Source organism: Marmota monax, unplaced genomic scaffold (assembly GCF_021218885.2).
Source record: "Marmota monax isolate L192 unplaced genomic scaffold, Marmota_monax_Labrador192_F-V1.1 WCK01_AAM20220418_F8-fsc00012, whole genome shotgun sequence".
Classification (NCBI taxonomy): Eukaryota; Metazoa; Chordata; class Mammalia; order Rodentia; family Sciuridae; genus Marmota; species Marmota monax.
The window spans coordinates 17,740,126-17,761,297 of NW_026695227.1; the positions used below are offsets into that span (position 1 = coordinate 17,740,126).

Consider the following 21,172-nt stretch of genomic DNA (forward strand, 5'->3'; position numbering starts at 1 on the left):
CTTTATTTTTTGTCCAAGTGAAATTAAATACTTTGATCAGCATGTAGATTATAATTCAATTTCTATGAAACTATTCTTCAACCCTTGTACCTGAACACATGCAACACTAATGTTCACCTAATGTCAATGAGGGTCATTTCTGAATGATGAATATTGGATAATTTTACTTTCTTCTTTGTATTCTTCTTCATTGCTCAGATCACTTATAATGAATAGAGATGACTTATCGTGGTTCAATGCATGCTTATTTAACTTTAGAATGATGCAAAAGAAGTATGCATTCAATAGAACCCATACTTGAAATTTTGAATTTTGATATTTTCTGGGGCTAGCAATATGTTGCAAGATATTTTCTCATGATGCTAAGCAACCACAGTCAAGAGATCATGAGGGTAAACAACAGAAACTCAAGAGTATACTGTGTTGTTAAGCTATGGTGTTCAGTAGATTAGGTGCATCAAATGCAATTTATTTGTTTGTTTGTTTGTTTTTTGGTACCAGGGATTGAACCCAGGGGCGCTCAACCACTGAGCCACATCCCCAGACACCTTCATTTTCTATTTTGAGACATGGTCTCACTAAATTACTTAGGGCCTCACTAAATTGCTGAGACTGGCCTCAAACCTGTGATCCTCCTGCCTCATCCTCCCGAGTCACTGGGACTTCAGGCATGTACCACCATGTCCTGAATCAAATGCAATTTTGACTTATTATTTTTCAACTAACAATGTTTTCAACTTATAATGGGTTTATCAGAAGGGAATCCATCATTAGTGGAGGGACATCTAAATATATCACTAACATAAGGCTTTTAAATACACTTATTTTTTAAATTAGCTATTGTCATTTTACCCGTTAGTTTGTAATTATTATCTTTTCCGGATATTCCAAGGACTTGTGATATTCCAAGGCTTTCTCAATATTTAACCTTTGAGCTCTAATGATAAGCCCACTTTAAAAAAAAAAAAAAAAGTGCATTAAGCAATTACATAAAATCCCAGACTTAAGAATAAATTTGTGTTTAAAACAAAAAAGTCCAGCTCTCCAAACATCTGGTTAGGAACATCTGTGTGACAATTACCAACATCATTTGACACATAATTAGAGCTTGAATTCAGATACATAAACTCATGGTCTTAATCTGTGGGTCCAAAGGTGAAGCTATCAGGAATCATAAGAAATTAGGGAGATAAGCAATTAAAACTGGGAAAACTAAGTGGGAAACTGATATTGTAACAAAGGCAAGGAACTGATGGGTAGAGCATGGGGGGCGGGGGGAGCTATTTGAGAGTTTAGTATTTACCTTTAAGTTTTCAGGGGGAAAAAAAGGTAAATTTTTATGCCTTAGAAATACGTAGATGTGCTTCCTACTTTTTCAAGAAATTATATTTAGAATTAAAATAAAATTCTCATTCTATTTTCACCTATAAATCAATTTTTAAAGTATTAAAAAAAAAAAAAAAACTCACCTGCCTGGCGTACTGGAAATTCCACATGGTCAGAGACTATAATCCGAAGTAAACTGGGGGCAAAATTGATAATCTTGTAAGACTGAAATGACAAAGAATAGTTTTATAAAAAGAGGGAAATGTCAATAAATATCTATTAGCACCTGTTAATGAATACCTTATCATCCAGATAAAAGAAAAACTGCTAATATAAAACAAATTCTCCATGGCAAAATGAAGATTATTAAGATACTTCAAGTCAAAAGACAATTTCTTAGAATAAGCTCATAAATAAAAGTGTGAACACTTATGATTTTTTTTTTAACTAGGTACTGAATTTAGGGGCACTCGGCCACTGAGCCACATCCCCAGTCCTATTTTGTATTTTATTTAGAGACAAGGTCTTATGGAGTTGCTTAGAACCTCATCTTTGCTGAGGCTGGCTTTGAACTCAAGATCCTCCTGCCTCAGCCTCCAGAGCCACTGGGATTACAGATGTGCACCACCCTGCCAGGAGGCACTTATGATTTTTGACATATGCTGCCAAAATGCTTTCCACAAAAAATATGCAAAAGCCCACATATACAAGTGTCCATGTAAGCAGTGTAGGTACAGTATTAACCATTTCTTTGAAACTTTAAAACTTTTTAATACTTTAAGTTATATTTCCTCTATTACTAAGGAGACTTTTTGTGGTTGCTATTGTTTTGTTTGGGAACTAATTGCTTCTACAAATTCCTTACTCCATTTATCTTTTTGTAGGTGAAATTTTCACTTTTTCTCAATAAAGTCTAAAAGCTATTTATGGATTTGAAGTCTCTGAATAACTCATCACAAGTGTTTATTCTCAGATTATTTATATGTTAATTTGTTTGTTATTTTTTGACAAACGCAAATCAAGAAAACATCAGCTATAGAAAACTGGATATCCAGTACCATGAACCAGACAATGTTAAATAATGCCTAAGCTATGGAGAAGAGCCAGTCCAAATTGAACAGTGTGACTCACAAGACAGGGTTGAGAGCTGTCATTGCCAGCTGTCCTCTGAGGCTATAGCATCTTTTAAACTTAACAATGCCTAAGGGAGCCTGTGCTGATGGAGTTTCTTCTCTGCCCTGCTGCTTGAGTCACTTCACACCCCAGACATGCTCTACACCAGTAACCTGCTCCTGAGTTTGGCCATTGGTAACCTTAGAAGCAAAAAGAAACGAAACAGAGCAGCCGGTTCCTTTTGGCCATGCTCTGCATAGATGTTTAGTATCTGGACCTTCACAACCCTGTACATTCCCAGAGCCCATAAATGGATTTGCCCACTGAAAATCCCAGAAAAGAATTGTAAATTCTCACTGAAGCCAAACCAGACAATGCCCCAAAGAGTCTGTCTAGCTTACGTTTTCCTGGGAGCTTGAATCTCTGGTATCATCCCTTTGAAGATACAGCTGGGTTTGTGCATACACTCATTTATTTAATCACCTTTTCTATTATTTTATTTATAAAGTAGCATTTAAGGTAAATATGATTAAAAATAAGTTTGGAGAAAAACAACATCTTTTCCATTCAAGTACATTTTTGTGCTTTCCCAAATACTTCAGTAAAATTTTGTATTATCTTATAATTATTCTTCCTTTCATCCTGTATAGTCTTTAAAATCTTAAATGTGGGGCTGGGGTTGTGGCTCAGTGGTAGAGTGCTCGCCTAGAATGTGAGAGGCACTGGGTTCGAAAGATTTATAAATAAATAAAGGTATTGTCAATCTATAACTAAAAATTTTTTTTAAAAAATCTTAAGGGGCTGGGGATATGGCTCAAGCAGTAGCGCGCTCGCCTGGCATGCGTGCGGCCCGGGTTCGATCCTCAGTACCACATACCAACAAAGATGTTGTGTCCGCCGAGAACTAAAAAATAAATATTTAAAAAAAAAAAAATCTTAAATCTATCATACTTAAGGGAAATTCATTTTCGTAATTGAAACTACAAAAATTTTTTTTTTTTTTTTTTTTTTTTTTTTAGTTGTAGTTGGACACAATACCTTTATTTGTTTTTATGTGGTGCTGAGGATCGAACCCAGGGCCTCGCGCCTGCTAGGCAAGTGCACTACCACTGAGCAACAACACCAGCCCCAAAATTTCAATTCTTAAAGAAACATATTTAACTATAGTTTACAAGTGGCAAAATTAATATAGATTTAGCACCATCTTCTATATCTCTCTACATACACATTATAAAATAATTCATTTGTGCTGGCACAGTGGCACACTTCTGTAATCCCAGCAGCTCAGGAGGCAACGGCAGGAGGATCAGAAGTTTTGAGAGTGAAGCCCTAAAGCAACTTAACAAGACCCTGTCTCAAAATGAAAAATAAAAAGAGGGCTTGGGATGTGGCCCAGTGGTTAAATGCTCCTGGGTTAAATCCCCAGTCCAAAAAAAAATTTCATTTACTTTAATCATAAAACTAATTGGTTACTTTTTTAAAAAATCTTCCTACACATAAAAACAACATAACCTTTACACTTAGATAATGCTACTTATTTGAAATTAATTTCAGCATTGTTGCCACAGTTGGAACTTCTCTTTTTTCAACTGTTTACATTTTAAAGAACTTCAGAAACTTTGTCTTCTCCTTTTAGCTTTGTTTCAATGTATGTTAATTTGGCCAGATAAAACATTCAGCAGTAAATTCTGGTATATTCTCACACTATTTGCCTCACAAATATTACTCAATTTCTTTGTCCTCCTTTGGGCTTCAAGTTTCTAAAAAATAAATAAATATTTAAATAAATAAATAAATGGGATAACTGATTTCCTCATAATTTCTTAAGGATGTTTACTTTGAATCTGTGAAGTTCACTGAACACTGTTTTCTTGCTTAGCTATCTTCCGTATTTTATGAGAACTCCTATAAAGCAAAAGCCTGATTTTTCCCATTCTCTGATTCACTGCTCTGACTACATTTACCTTTCAAGTCCTCTAAAATGACAGGTTGAGGGCCTTTTCTGAACTTGCTATTCCCTCTGCTCCTCTCCCAATTCTCTTAGCTCACTCATTCACAACATCTATGTCTATTCAATGTCATTCCTCAGAGAATGACTACCCTATGCATACATTCCAACACACTTTCTCAGGCTTTATTAGCATGAAATTATATATTTGCTTGCCTGTATCTCTCACTAACATGTAAGCTCCATGGGAGAAGAATCTTATACCAATGCCTACAATATAATTCTGTAAATATATCTGTCATTCATATAAACAAACTCTCTAAAAGAGGAATAAAAATAGGCGAGGAGTGTAGCTACTGGGTGTAGATTAGTTACTAGGGATCTACTGGGTGTAGATCCCATTAATATGCAGGCATGCGCGCGCGCTTACACACACACACACACACACACACAGTTCCATGGAAAATGGAGATTCCAAAATTTGGCAATTAAATTATCTTTATTTCCCTACTGAAAAACATGTGGAGTTGGGCTGGGGATGTGGCTCAAGCGGTAGCGTGCTCACCTGGCATGCGTGCGGCCCGGGTTCGATCCTCAGCACCACATACAAACAAAGATGTTGTGTCCGCCAAAAACTAAAAAATAAATATTTAAAAAAATTCTCTCTCTCTCTCTCTCTCCCTCCCTCCCTCTCTATCTTAAAAAAAAAGAAAGAAAAGAAAAGAAAAACATGTGGAGGATAATTTTTTTAAAAAGACAACTTTTTAAAAAATGTTTAGTTGTAGATGGACACAATACCTTTATTTTATTTATTTATTTATGTGGTGCTGAGAATCAAACCCAGGGTCTCATGTGTGCTAGGCAAGCACTCTACTGCTGAGCTACAACCCCAGCTCAAAAGAAGACATCTTGAGGCTGGGGTTGTGGCTCAGCAGTAGAGCACTCACCTAGCACGTGTGAGGCCCTGGGTTCGATCCTCAGCACCACATAAAAATAAATAAAAACAAAGGTATTTAAAAAAAAAAAAAAAGGACAACAACATCTTTCTGGATGAGTTACAGAAGCAAGACATCTACCCAACCATACTCCTCTATGCTGCTGCTAAAGGGACTTCTGGTGGAGAGACAGTGAGGAAGGTGTACAGCATTCATTTTTAATAAAAAAGACTCAAAAATCCGTTTTCCATAGAAACAATATCACCAACAGAGAACCAGTCACTGCTAAGAGAAAAATGCTGGCCTAAGAAAACATAGCTTCCAAATAAGAATTTATCTCTTAGACCTTAGGTTGTTATGCTGAAGCTACTTACTCTTAAAGCAATTGACAGATAAATCAGTACACTGTAGAAGCTACCCCCATTTCCTAAGCAAAGCATATTTGCTGAGGTGGGGCAGTCTAGACTAAAATTAATGAGCTGGGAACTAGAATCTAGCTCCATGGTAGAGGATTTGTCTAGCATGTGCAGGAACCCGGAGTTGGATCCTCAGTACTATGAAAATAAAAATTTTAAAAACACAAAATTTTAAGAGGAGAACCTAAATACTTATGATAGATTACCCACCAGTTTATCCAGCAAAGCAGGAAGTTACAGTGGTGGTAATGGACAAGCATACAAAACCCAAACACCATAAACCATGTGTGTTTTTGTTTTCCATACTGGGGATTGAACCCAGGGATTCTCTACCACTGCACTACATCTCTAGTCCTTGTTATTTTAAGACAAGGTCTCACTAAATTGCTCAGGCTGGCCTAAAACATGCAATCCTTCTGCCTCCAGCCTCCCAAATAGCTGGGATTACACATGTGTGTCACCATGTCTGGCTAAACCGTGTTTTACTATAAGGTTAAGTAACATTATATGGTGGCCTTCTACTTAAAGGCAATTCCAAAAAACTTAGTGTGGATATATTGCAATGCAAAACACCATACAAAACAAATGCTAAATGAGTGGCATGGCAATAATCTACATACATTTATTTATTTATTTATAGAGTTTTCTGTTGTTGGTGGTAGTGATTTGGTTTTGGTTTTGCAGTGCTAGGGATGAACAAAGGGCCTCAAGCATAAATAAGGTACCTTAAGAAGTTGCACTGGAAATGGTCTGTGATGAGGAGAAGGGGGGTCACAAACAAGCTAACTCTCCTGTTCATATTAGAAAATTGCAAGTTCAGCTCTTGTTTTGTTCTTCCTAACCAACCCCTGGATTACTATTCTTCCAGCTAATCAGCATGCAGTCCTTCTACTCTGCAAAGCAGGTGCTGACTTTAACTTTATCCTGAGTGATGGTCCTGACACATCCCCTTTGGGTTTTAATACAATCTCTCATCTTCATAGTATTTTCACAATCCCTTTTATCGCTTGGGAATCCTGGTTTCAGTCTACTCAGAACTCCACACAGATTTCCCATTAAGATAATTCCTTTCAAAGACTCACAACTCTCATCTGCTTTTTAAAATTAACCCCAACAGAAACATTTACTTAGGACAGACTTTATCACATTTTAGAAGGAAAAGAATCACCTGGTGAGTTAGTTAAAACACAATTGGTTCCCACGCCCATAATTTCCCTTTACGTCTGGGAAGAAACCCCATAACTTGCACTTTCAATAAATTCTCAGAGGATGTTGATGTGCTGGTCCTGAGCAAATACCTTGGGAGTAATTAATTTGAGAATATTCCTTTATATTTTAAGGATTGTTAGAACTTCAAACAATGGTCACCTCATCCTAGGAGTAGGTATCATTTGTACTTTTTAGTAACAGGTCTATGGTTCAGTGTTACAGGTATGAAGGAAGAAATACGTTAGAGTCCGGGATCATTAAGTTTTTGGAATATTGGGGATAACACTGTAACAAAGCCAAGGTTGGTTAGGAAGAACACCTGAAGTCGAATAGAAGAAATTCTTACACATTTTAGCATTTTAAAGAAATCCCTCCAGACGCGATTAGGGGATGTGCCTTTGGTAAAGCACATGAAAACTGCCCTTTCTTCTCAGAGCACTCTCCCGACAGCAATGCCCAGCGCTCCAACAAAACTCTTGCCACTCTTTGACAAAAGAGTCCGTGCCAACCCCACAGAAGCAGGCGATGGGCAGGGTTTCCCACAGCAACACCTAAAAAGGGTTGGGTCTGGAGAAAAGCTAACTCGGCTTTGAATATGAAGTGAATTTCCCCCAACCGCGTCCCCAATTTCAGAGCGCTTACGGAAAAGCTTCCCACCCTGAAGACACCGGCAAAGATTGCAAAAGCTTCTCTATTTGGACCAAGTGGGGTTGACAAACTGCACTGGGAAGGAAGGCGACACGAAAAGATGCAAAGGTGACCAACAGGTGCGTGAGTTGTTCCGCAAAGACCCCGGGGGAGTGCCATGCTGCTCCACTGGACCCGGGGCGGGACAGGCCGAGGGAGCGCCGGGGTCCCGAGCCCGGGTGGGGGTAGAGACGAAGGGCGTCGAGCGGGGAGAGCTGGCAATCCGGCTGGGGGCTCCGCTCCGGCGGCAGCGGGGCGCCGAAGGCCCGCTCTCACCTGGTTGAGCTCGTTCTCTGCTGCAATCCGAAGCTTCGGGTCGATGGTGCCCTTCAGCGCCTGGATGATCCGGTTGAGGTCCATCTCCCCGGGTGGGGGCTCCGCGGCCCCCGAACCAGTAGGCCAGACTGCAGATTTAGTTTTATTTGGACCCTCTCACCTTCCTCCTCCGCGACGCCTAGACTACCTCACTCCCCAACCCCCGCCACGGTCGCCACCTGCAGCCACTTGCTGCGCCACTCTGACTCCGCGCCCCCTGTCCTCCCTCTTTCCCCCCCACAACTCGCTCTCCATTCACCCTTTTACGACAGCCGGTGGGAGGCGGGAGAAGTAAGAAGAGGAAGCGGCGCCTCCTTTACGGCGGCCTCTTCCCCCGGGCGTGATGCTGTGACCGGCTCCCACGGGCGGCGCCATGATACTGTACGGACAGAGCTTTCAACTTCTACCCGCAGAGGGAACGTGCGGCCGAGTTCAGGAAGGCAGCTGCCATGCTGCTATACGGAAAACAGCCTCGGGGGAAACAAGCTTGCTAGTGTCCTCTTACAGCCACTTCCAAATGAAGCGGATCTAGTGGAGTGACACTTTCTGTTAGTCCGAAAACTGCTTGGGCATTGCAGCTAAACCTATTCCAGAACAGACTTGTTGGGACCTTAAGATTACGTAGCCGCCAGGAGGACAGAGTTGCATCCCAGTCTATTATGGGAGTCATCATTCATTCATTGACTCACTCACCGAACATTTGTTAAACTTATATTTCGGATCCAGAATTCTAGGATGTCTAAGTACCACGTTATAACAAGATGAATTCGATACAGTTTAATATAAAGGCATTCAGGACCTGCTAGGAAAGACAAATATAAACATATGAAGTATATTTTCAGCGTGAGGAAACACAGGGAAAGTCTATGGCTGAGATTTTTCAGAAAAAAAATTCCAGAGACTCTCAGAAAAATAGTGAATGGCAAGAACAGGGTGACACTATTTCCAATTACAACAGCCGTACCTGGCCCCATAACTTTAATGACATAAGAATATAGAGCAAATTTTTCCTGAAATTAGCCCAGAAAAGAGTTTTAATTACATTTAGTAAAGATGGCTGTGAGCAAAATACAGTTGAGGGATGGTGGTCTTTCCAGGAGCACAAAATCAAGATTGATTGGTTCAATTAACTGGGTTTAATGAAGAGGGTAGAAAATGTGGCAGAAAACTTATCTAAAACAAGTCCCTTCAGCTGGGTGCAGAAGTAATGAACTTGTCTCTGATTGCTTTGAGTGTTGCCCCTCTTTTAATTCATTATCCACAGTACCATCAGAGTAAGGTTTCTGAGAGGTTAATATGGTCCTATCCCTTCTTTGACTTTCCATAAATTCTAAGATAAAAAACAAATTCCTTAACACTGTAGGGTCCTTTGAAACAATGGCTTTCATCTCTTTCATTGTGGCATTCTCTCTCTCTCTTGGACCTCATGATTATCTCAAGCTTCTTTACATCTGAAATCTTAACTCCAATATCATCTTTTCTAGCCAGGAAGTGTTGTTCCATATTTCTCTTGCTCAATAATTCTACACCTTTTTTCCAACCCAATTGATACTACTGGTTATCTGCCACGAATTCTGCTCCCCCACATTTGATATTTGAACATTGGAGAAGCACTCTGGAGGCAAGCATATAAAGCAGGGTTTGTTTAGAAAGGGATAACATAGGAGGAACATAGGGAGGGAGAAGGGGGCCATAGCAATATCCTGTCCCCAGAATCGAGGTGTTCTGCCCTTTTTATAAGTCCTGAGCTTCCTTTGTTCTGCCCTCTTCCCCTTATCTCTCTCCTTCCTGCATACAGGATTAGGCCTAGGAAATCCTTGGTGGGATGGCCAAAAGGTGGAAACGGGTGGGATGAAGGGGGAAAGGCAGAATGGTGCAACTAAGGACACATTAACAACCTTATAGCTCCCTGTAGGGCGGTTACCTTGGCAACAGGTTGGAGCAGGGGCAGGTTCTAGATAAGGGTGATGGAAGGGCTCTGTAGAAATTAACATTTCAATCCTTCAGGGGAGTCTCCAACTTCCTGGACTCACTCAAAATTGGCCTCCTTGATCCCACTTGACTCAATTTACCTATCTATGCTGACTGCCTGTCTAATTCTGGCTTCACAATCACTACTTCAGTTCTCTTAGACTATCCACTCCTGACTCCACATCCTCTTCTGCTATTAAACTCCCAATTTAATTTCTCAAGCCCACCCTGGCCACACTATACAAACTGACAACACTAAAAACGTGTTTTTTTCCCTCAGACTCAACAATCCTATTCCTTGTGATTAATCAGCACCATCTCTCATTTCTTCAATGACTGCTCCAACCCTCAGGACTCTTCTCAAACCCACTACCCCAAGGATGAGGAAAGCCATTAGGCTGAACTCACCAAACACAAATTAATCTCAGCTTACCCCTCTCCACCTCCCTCCCACCAGTCTGAACCAAATCCTCTCTCCCATCTCTTCCAGAACCTTTCTCCTTAAATCTCTCCTTTCTTTTGTATAATTTTTCATTAAGATAAATTTGGGGTATTATTACATGACTAATTATAAGATTTTTTCCTATATTTTGGGGGTATTCTCCCCAGTAATTCAACTTTATCCTAAAACATTGGCCTCCAGTTTTTTAAAAAAAAAAATCATTTTTTTCCATTAATACTCTCTAATTATTGCTTATTCTTTTCACTTTACGTTCAAAGAATCGCTTCATTCATTACCTCCACTTTATTTCCCATTCATGCTTCAAGTAGGTATCCCTGGTCTTCTGCCTGCATTTCTACTGAAACTGCCAAGCAAAAATGAACACTCATCCCTTTAGCTACCAAATGCAAGATATATTTTTAGTCTTCCAATTAAATTGTCTCTCATCTGGCATATAACACTGTATTATATGCTCTTTTGCTAATGTCTCACTTCTTGTTTTACTTTCCAAAGTATATCCTAGCCCTTTGATTACTCAGTTACCCAACTCTTAAGTATGAATGGTCTCTGGACTCAGTTCCTTTCTTTCTCTTCCACCCACACTGCATGAGTCATTTCATCTACTTGTATAACTTTAACCATAAACTTAATAGAGACAATTCACAAAAGTTCTAACCAATGTCTCTTTCTTTAACTTAGATGAATCCAAATGCCTACTACATTTATACCAAGATATGTCATCTTTCAAAAATTTTTTGGCCCATGTCTGAAAATGAATTTTGACACCATTAAAGAAGATGGTCGGGAGTAGGGAGACTTGATGTAGTTATTTCAATAATGTAAAAGGAGAGGAGACAGAAAAATTCTAGTGGTTTGAAGTACTGGCTGGAGCAGCCGAGTGGTAAAAGGGGCCATTATGGGAGCAGGAGCTGCCTATTAAGCCTGATCACGATGGCAGCACCACAAAAGCACAGAGATTTCGTGTCAAAGTCTATGGAGGGAATGCCAGTGGGGAGCCTGGCCGGGATTGAGTAAGTCCTGGACAAGAAGCTGGAGGAAAAGGACTTTCATAAGACATATGTGGTCCTAGTTTTGGGTGCTAAAGAAAGATGAAGATCTCTTCCAGAATGGCTGAAGGAAATGGGGCTCCAAGGCCAAAAAAGAGTCCCAGGACTGCTTTGGGTGCTTTCAAGAATGGTGTGATGCCTTCTTGTGATGTGCTCTGGAGAACCCTCAGTTCCCAACCCCATTGAATGTCCAGAGTTGGCAGCTGAGTGGGGGTTCCTTGTCCTCTACAAAGGAAAAGATTCCTATTGTTGTACTTCAGGGTCTCTCAGAGTTCTCTCCCCTCACCATTTCTATCTTTTTGGAATTATTGCTCTTGCATGCATCTGCCTTCCTCCTTCCCCTGCTAGTTTCATGGAAACATTTAACCAAACTTTTCTGATTGGGCTTTTGGCCCCTTCCCTCACCCCAACTTTCACTTCTGGTCTGTTTGATTCCATTTGGTGCCTTTTATGGCATAAATCACTGTCCTTGTAAAGTTTTTAGATCAATAAAGTCATTGGCCTTAAAAAACAGGGGCGGTTGGGGGCGCTGGTGCACACCTATAATCCCAGCTGCTCGGGAGGCTGAGGCAGGAGGATTGCCAAGTTCAAAGCCAGCCTCAGCAAAAGGGAGGCGCTAAGCAACTCAGTGAGACCCTGTCTCTAAATAAAATACAAAATAGGGCTGGAGATGTGGCTCAGTGGTCAAGTGCCCCTGAGTTCAATCCCTGGTACCCCCAAACACACACACACACACACACACAAACTAAACATGCAACTTCCACATGACCCAGAAATTGCACTCCTGAGCATTTGTCAGAGAAATGAAGGCTTGTGCTCATGTAAAACTTGCAGGTAAGCTGGGAATGGTGCCCTGTGTTGCGAGGCTGAGGCAAGAGGATCATGAGGCCAGCCTGGGCAACACAGTGAGACCCTGTCTCACTGAGAGAATTGGGGTAGCTCAGTGGCAGAGCCCACACTCAAGCCCTAGGTTTAATCTCTATCACTGGTGGGCTGGGGGAGAAGCACCTATTAATAGCAGTTCTCCTCATTACAGCTAAAAACTAGAAACAATACAGATGTCCTTCAATGGGAAAATGGTTAAACTGTGATACATCTATGCCTTGGAACACTATTGAGCAAAAAAAAAGGAATGATACATGCAACAACCTGGATGATCTGTAGAGAATTATATTGAGCGAAAGAGGTCAAAGGATATGTATTGAGCTGTGAATATAGCTCAAGGGTAAAGCACTGACAGCAATAGGAGATGCCCTCAGCTGAATCCCCAGAACTACACACAAAAAAGGGGGGCAAAATAATGTGTATTTTCTAATTCCATTTACATAAAATCCTTAAAATTAAAATATATAGAAAGATCAAGTCAGTAGTTTCTGGAGGCTTATGAAGGGCAACTTGAGAGATTCTTGTAATAATAGAAATGTTCTGTATCTTTTTTTAAAAAAATTATTAGTTCTTAGTTATATATGACATGTTCTGTATCTTAACTGTATCTATTAGTATCCTGGTTATAATATTGTACTATAGTTTTGCAAGATATTACCATGAAAGAAACTGGATAAAGGATACATGAGATATATTTGTATTATTTCCTACAACTGAATGTGCACCTTCAATTATCTCAAAACAAAATTTTAAACTAGAGCTAGGGATGTAGCTTATTGGAAGAGACCTTGCCTAGCATGCAGAAGGCCCTGAGTTTGATCCCAACTCAAATATTAAATTAATTAAAATAATACATAACCAAAAAGTCAATTTTCCCATGAAAACCTTTTCAAAAAAATTTTTTGTAGTTGTAGATGGACACAATACTTTTATGTTTTGTCTACTTTTATGTGGTGCTGAGGATCGAACCCAGTGCCTCACACATTCAAGCAAGCATTCTGCCACTGAGCTACAGCCCCAGCCATCCCATGAAAACTTTTTATGCTTTAGTGCACACTCAGTGAAGACCAAAAAAAACTATCAAATTTGGGGTCACCAAGGTAATAGGTAAAGATCAATCAGGATAAAGATATAGCCTCTCAGATTCTGCTCTAAATTTTCTTTACGTGTGTTTTGCTCCCTGTTACATGTGGTTCATTGTTCTGAGTCCTTTCTTTTTGTATTACTTTGCGTGAAAGGATTTCTATATTTCCTGATGACCTCACTTTGGTCTCAGTACCTTGAGTCACCTATATTGTCTTGTTATAATTTGCAGATATGCCTCATCTCTTAGCACTTGTTTCCTCATCTGCTTCTAAGAGTTATTGTGAAGACTAAATAAGTACTGCTGCCCATGGGAAATGCTCAATAAATCTTAACCACTATTGCCATCTCTTTAAAAGGAAGGAAGAATGCTGGGCCTAGTGGCTCATGCCTATAATCCCAGCAGGGTGGGAGGCTGAGACAGGAGGATCACTAGTTCAAAGCCTGCCTCAGCAAAAGCGAGGCGCTAAGCAACTTAGCAAGACCCTGTCTGTAAATAAAATACAAAATAGGGCTGGGGATGTGGCTCAGTGGTCGAGTGCCCCTGAGTTTCATCCCTGGTACCAAAAAAAAAAAGAAAGAAAGAAAGAAGAAAAAACATCTTATTCAGACTTCACTGAATAAGACATAAAACAGCCTCACAAAATACACAACCAGTAAGTACTAGTTGAATACATAAATGCATGCATGTGTGATAACAATGTGTCTGAAACAGGATGTCCACGGTAGGAATGAAGGTAAGAAAAATATGAGACACTTTGCAGGTAGAATCAACAAGGATGTGTGACTGATTAGGTACACAAAATTACCTAAGGGAAGTCAAGAATGATGCTAAAGTTTTAAGCTTTGATGACCTATGGAAGTCATTAGCCAGGGGAAATGGAAAATACATTTTGGAGGAAAGATGAGGTTACCTTCGGACATTATGAAGTAGGAATGTGTTAGAGTCTGTAAACAAGTCAAAATAACACCTGGCATTTTGCCAGGGGAATGTTAGAGTTCATAAACAAGTCTGGATGGTGCCTGGCAAAATGCCAGAGGGAGTGGTTTGAGAAGTAACAAAAGCCAGCCATTAAGTGTGGAGATTCCTTATTGGTTGACTGATGTATCTAGTTTATGCTAATTAGATAAGCTGTGTGGAATGTATAAATACTGCTCCTGTCCTGCAATAAACGGCTCCTACTCCTGCTGTATCAACGTACACAAGTTGTTCGCCCCCCCCCCCCCCCCCCCCGGTTATTTTGCTGCAGCCGGACTGCAGCAGGAATGCTTATAGTTTATACAGCTGGTGAACTCCAGTGCATAACCTGAAACCACATCTGTACTTATAAAAAAGCTGGGGGAGGAAGAAGGAAATGATGATGGAGAAGAGGAAGAAATAAAGGGACAGAGAGACATGAGTCATTTGTGTACATAGAGTAGTTGACATCAAGGACATGATGGCATTACCCTAGAATACAGCATAGCGTGAGAAGAACTGGCATGATTACAGCTCAAATTACAGAAAGCAACTGTTAGCCCACGCACTGCCACTATGGCCTTTTTTGAGATTTAACATTTTAGTCATCTAAACGGAATATCACACAGCTGTGCTCCCCATCTGCTGGCAGCAGCTCATCCGTTGGTCTATATTAGCAGGTTTGAATCTAGTCCATAAGGTAAAAGAGAAATAGGAGTTCAAAACCAATGCATAGGGCTGGGGCTGTAGCTCAGTGGGCACAGTGCTTGCCTAGCACATGTGAGGCACTGGGTTTGATCCTTAGCAACACATAAAAATAAACAAATAAAATAAAGGCATGCTCTCCATTCATCACTACCCCCCCCAAAAAAAAAGTTTTTAAAACAATGTATAAAAATCCTATCTATAAACTCAATAATTCATCTTTTAGACCACATTAAACAGTCTGTAAGGGAGTGCTGTGAAGTTGGTTCTTAAAACATCTCTATTCCCAAAGTGTCTATCTTGGCGTAGCTCTAAGTCATAGCACCTGACATATCAAGTGCACACGGGTACCTCCTGAAAATGTAAGATCTTCAATATTTTCTTTCTTTTTTTTAAGCATGTACCTTTTATTTATTTTTTTAAATTTTTTTTAAAGAGAGAGAGAATTTTTTTAATATTTATTTTTTAGTTTTCAGCAGACACAACCTCTTTGTTTGTATGTGGTGCTGAGGATGGAACCCAGGCAGCACGCAGGCCAGGCAAGCGCGCTACCGCTTGAGCCACATCCCCAACACAGATCTTTAATATTTTGTTAATGGAAGTCAACAGAAATCTCCTTTAAAATCGCACCCAAGTAGACTTCCCTAAAAGAATGTAACAAACCTCCCAGTTAAAGAAAACTAAAAAAAAGGGAAAAATGAGTGACATATGTAGGGCAGCATTACAGTTTCTCAACAGAAGCCAGAAAGTTACTTTTCCAGAGACTACAATGGTAGTAGTGGTGGGAAGGTTGAAACTAAAGATAGTAGTATTAACTGGGACAAAAAGATGACATATCTACTTTCAAATAAGTTTTTTTGTTGTTGTTGTTCAAAATGTTGTTTCTTCATTGCCTCAAGCTTTCCTCATTCCACAGTGAGAAAGGAGATGTCCCTTGCCTCAGCTTCAGCACCTATGAGGAACTACTTTATGACAACCTCAAATGAATCCGGCTCGGGTGGTTCATGAAGGATGTAACATGCCATGCTAAAATTTAGTGCCCCCAAAACATGTGCAAGACAGCAGTGGAAGATATGGTGATAGAAAACACTACACTATTCAGACTTGGGAGAGACAATTGGCTCTGTGCTTCTGCTCCCTTACAAAGTCTCTAAGAGTCCCCATTTTCTTATGTCCCACACAGGATCTATCTCACCAGCGCCATTGTGAGGATCAAATAAGATTATATACAAGAGGGGCTGGGGATGTGGCTCAAGCGGTAACGCGCTCGCCTGGCATGCGTGCGGCCCGGGTTTGATCCTCAGCACCACATACAAAGATGTTGTGTCCGCGGATAATTAAAAAATTCAAAAAAAAAAAAATTGATTATATACAAGACAAATCCTGAGGGGAAATGCAAGTAGAGTGGGGGTGGGGATGGTACTTCAGCTTTTCTGTTAAAACTCCTCCATGTGTTATCTCAGGCTGGATGATAATACCCAAACTCCACCCAAGGAAAGACAAGACTGGGCAATAGCATACAATCTACCTTTTTAAGTGTTTCAAAAGTGATATATACATTTTTATGGTAAGATGCAGAATGAAGAGTCAGTCTTCTTTCCTCCTACTTGCAACTCCCAAAACCTTTACACAAGGCCAAAACTATCAAAATCTTTGTCTACCCTATCCTACTAGGGGAAAAATTTAAAAATCAAGTCATCAGATATATGCTTTTACATTTTTGTCACACAAATGAGATATTATGCACTTTGATCTGTGCCTTCCATTTTGACTCATTTAATTCCCTACTAGCGGGCATATGTGTTGTTTCTCTAGTTTTTGCTAGTATAATTAGTGCTGTACAAAATATCTTTGTGCATGTATCTTGGCATAATTCCAAAACTATTTGTGGAATAAATTTCCAGCAGTGGGATTTCTAGGTCAAAAGCATGTGCTTTTTTATCTTGACAGCTACTGCCAACTTACCTTCCAAAAACATGTCAATTTCATTCCCATCTGCTGTATTTGAGCCTCCACTTCACCCTCATGCTTGCCCAAATACGTATTTGAAAGGTTTACCTTTTGCTTACCAATCACCTTTAGTATGCATGTGTGTGTGTGTGTGAATCACCTCATCTTTTTAATTCATTTTTTCCCACTCTAGGTAGTCTTCTATCTTTTGACATTGCTATTTTCCTGAAAACAGAAGTTTTGGGGGAATAAATTCTGTGTGTCAAATTGATCCATCCTTGGGGCTAGGGATGTGGCTCAAGTGGTAGCGCGCTGGTCTAGCATGCATGAGGCACTGGGTTCGATCCTCAACACCACATAAAAATAAAATAAAGATATTGTGTCCACCTAAAAATAAAAAAGAAATATTAAAAAAAAATTGATCCATCCTTTATGCTGTTTAGGTTTTGTGTCCTACTTAGAAAGCTCTTCCATACCCCCACATTGGTGTTTCTTCCTCCTCTCTGGGGAAAAGAAACATCATAATACCACAAAGTCCAAAGTCAACAAGCCCCACCTCTGTGTTCAAATTTTCCAATGCATTTTTGGTACCGTGTTCTTCGTATGAACAATAGCCAACTACCAAGATTCTGGGCAAATATAATGATAAGAAAGTGGATGTAAAAAGTATAGGAATAGACCACAGAGAGAAAAAAACCTAAAAAAAAAAAAAAAAAAAACCTTTGCCATTTAGTAATGAGAAAATGCAATCATGAAATAAGGATACTACAAGAAACATTCTGATAACAAATGTACTTAGATATTTTAAACGTGAGCAGAAATTTAAAATGCTGTGAAATGGTAGAAATATAAAATCTCCCAATAAAGAAACCTTGAAATAAAAGGTCCAAAGAGGTCTAGTTTTGAATAGTAACACTTCTAAATAAAAGAGGTGTGTCAGAAATCAGAGAAATAACTTGAGATTTGCTCAGTAGAAGAAAGTGATGAACCTGATGTATATGAATATTTAAATGTCATTCATCTTTGCAGTCTGAGTCAGGTACAAATGAGATTATCCCAATATTTAAAAGACTAATCATTAGCAAATTATGATATTGAAATAGTCAATGAAACAATAATAATTAAGAAACTTAGAATTAGTGAGCCTTCATCCTCTTGATATTGATAATAGATGATTTTTTATAATCTGGCATTTGGTGTCACACACTGGTAGTAAATGAGCTGTACCTATCAGTTGTCAACACTTGCTCAAAAGTTGAAAAAACAAGGACAAAGCCATTGTAGCCTCATTACTAAAGTAGTCAAAAAGATACCTTTACTAAGGTAAATAAAGTAGCAAGTAGAGGACCAAGAGACAAATTTAAATTTTTTCCCCTTTTAGAACACTTAACATATTATCCTATTTATCACAAGGACCACAATGTAACACCAGATCATTTAAGCTAAAAAGTTTAATTTGCAAACAGAAAAGATTAAAATACAGTTAAAGGATTATAACTGTTAAGGAGTTGAGAAAGGGGACAAATCAGCAAACCTCTAAGCTTCTTGCTTTAAATGCCTGCATTTACTCACAAACCAATTTAGAGACAATATGCAAAAACTAACAATTGTGGATGTGAGAAGAAGTCATTTAACAAAAAGACTTAAAGTGAAGGAAAAGAACTTGGGGGAGAATATGGTAAACATGTACTATACCCTGTCCATCTCCTTCAGTAAGACAACAAAGCATTTATATGTTCAGGTAATTATGAAATGCCTTTGTCCTTCAGTTCTATTTTCAAGATCTTCCCAGTAAAATATAAGTTCTTTATAAAAGCTCCATTAAAGGGGCTTTCAATTTCTATGGATGTTCACTCCATCTCTTGCAAATGTATAAATATGTACATATGAAAATCTTCCTGTAAGATATTATGCTTCTACTAAAACATCCCAAAGCTATCTTTAAAATTTTATACTGCAGGGTTGATGATTTAGATTTAGTGGTAGAACACTTGCTTATGAACATGCACAAGGTTCTGGCTTCAATCCACAGAACTGCAAGAAATGATACTGCTTCAGGAGGAAAGATCATGTCCATTCATTTTCATAAGTCTAATTTATAATTCATAGTCTTTATATTTGGCAAAATAGTAATTTCAGACACTCCCATAACTCCAGTTGTGGTAGCACATGCCTCTAATCCCAGCTACTTGGAAGGATAAGGCAGAACAGGATTGTCCAAGGTCAGCCTATCCAATTTAGCAAGACCCTGTCTCAAAATAATAAAAGAGGGTGGGTGTCACGAGCCATCCATGGGCTGTAAGTATAAGCTATGTGCAATTTGAGCATATGAGAGGACTGGCTGCTGTTGTGTGCTCTTTGGGCTGTGTGACACACATGTGCCCTTTCCTCTCGCTCTGCCTGTGTTCCCACAAGGCACCGAGATGGGTGTGACTTACCAAGATGTCAATCAATCTACTGACCACAAGACATCAAGAAGCTAGACTCAACCCCCTGAAACCTGATCCCTTGCCTTATTTGGAATATTCTATGAATGGTTTCTCCCCAATAAATAGGGGGACTTTAGGTTTGCTCACTCTCTTGACTCCTTTGCTCCCCATGCCCCGCAGTATGGAGCTTGATTCTTGAGGCTGTAGAGCTGTCCTGAACTCTGAAAAAGGCATTTTCTGTGTTTGTGTGGTTTTTTTTGTTGCCAGCCCAATTTACCCAGAGTGACCCCGATTCCATCGCATATTGCGACAGGTGGGCATATGGGTCAGTGGTAAAGCATACCTAAGTTCAATCCCTAGTGTCAAAAAAAGAAAACAACTCCCCTAAAACAAATATTATGATATCCCGTTTAATGAATCCCCATTGGTGCATTTATATTTTAAAAAACTCAAGAAATGCTCACACTATTAAAATAAGCATTTATTGTGTGCAGGAGAAAAATAAGACTAAGCTAAAAATCCCAATATAGTAGGAAGCATAATGGATAAAGGCCTTGTTGAACTTGAGGACTCACTATTCCTATACACCAAATTTTGCTTTCAATCATTATACTTTGTGTTCTGGACATAAACGCCAAACCATGAACTAATTTATTTAACTGAAATACTAACCTACAAAGTATCTACCATGAACTGAAAAAAATTCTGTTAAATAGTGACTCACCCCAAATCCTCTCTACTGAGAACACTAAAATTTAAAACCACAAAGAGAAGCCATGTGTATGTACCTGTAATTCTAGCAACCTCGGAGGAAGGATTGAGGATTGAGTTCAAATTGAAGGCCAATGTGGGCAATACAGTGAGAACCCATCTCAAAAAAAAAGAAAAAAGAAAGCTGGTAATGGTGGCACACCAAAAGCAAGGTGCTAAGTAGCTCAATGAGATCTTGTCTCTAAGTAAAATACTAAACAGAGCTGGGGATGTGGCTCAGTGGATAAGTGCCCCCAAGTTCAATCCCCGGTAACCGCCCCGTGAAAAATAAAGTTATGCATAGCTGCAGGGTTTAACTGCTGAACCCAGACCCAGCTCAAAAATAACTTTTGTAGATATAAAACCTTTTACCAGCTTCCCAAGTTTACTCAACATCTCAGAAGAGAATTGAAACAACTTTCTGCTTTAGCAGAAGACTTGCATCTATTTCTCCATATTGCAATAAAATAGTTTTGATGAATTTTATTCAGCCAAAAAGAAAAATGAAATTACGGCTTTTGCAGGAAAATGGATGGAATCAGAGACCATTATATTAAATGAAATAAGTCAAACTCAGAAGGTCAAGGATTTTATGTTTTCTCTCACATTGGAAGCTAGAGAAGAAAAAGGAAAAGAAAGATGGGAGTAGATCTCCTAAAAATCAAAGCAAGATCAGTAGAGGAAGGGACCAAGAGGTAGGAAACAGGGAGGGAGGGGGGAAGTCCTGGGGAGTGATACTGATCAAATTATATTATTGCAATGTGTGCATGTACAAATACATAACGACAAATCCCATCACAATGCACCAATAAAAAATGTGGGATGAAAAAAAAAAAAAATCAAGCTCTGAGTACTTGTTGTGCTTGTTGCTAATGAAATAGTACTGCTTCTAAGAGCTTCGGTGAATAGAACTAATTTAATGATTTTTAAATGCAAAAAAAATTGAGAAATAAAATATTAATTATTAATGAGAAAGATAAAAA

General features: G+C 39.2%; 1 protein-coding gene and 1 pseudogene across 2 annotated transcripts in view; one reads left to right on the forward strand and one right to left on the reverse strand.

Moving 5' to 3' along the window:
- Ipo8 (importin 8) overlaps window positions 1-8,126 on the reverse strand; it is a 72,906-nt gene extending 64,780 nt beyond the window's left edge. The window contains exons 1-2 of one of the 2 annotated variants that reach the window (XM_046435894.2): window positions 7,911-8,126; window positions 1,470-1,551 (exon numbers count right to left, since the gene is read on the reverse strand). In XM_046435894.2, coding sequence (XP_046291850.1) covers window positions 1,470-1,551; window positions 7,911-7,994 — 166 coding nt within the window. In that variant the 5' untranslated portion in view covers window positions 7,995-8,126. The remainder of the gene's footprint in view (window positions 1-1,469; window positions 1,552-7,910) is intronic. The other variant, XM_058576427.1, reaches the window with a different exon arrangement.
- Window positions 8,127-8,162: 36 nt separating this feature from the next.
- Window positions 8,163-14,590, forward strand: LOC124087167 (barrier-to-autointegration factor-like; annotated as a pseudogene).
- The last annotated feature ends 6,582 nt before the right edge of the window (window positions 14,591-21,172 follow it).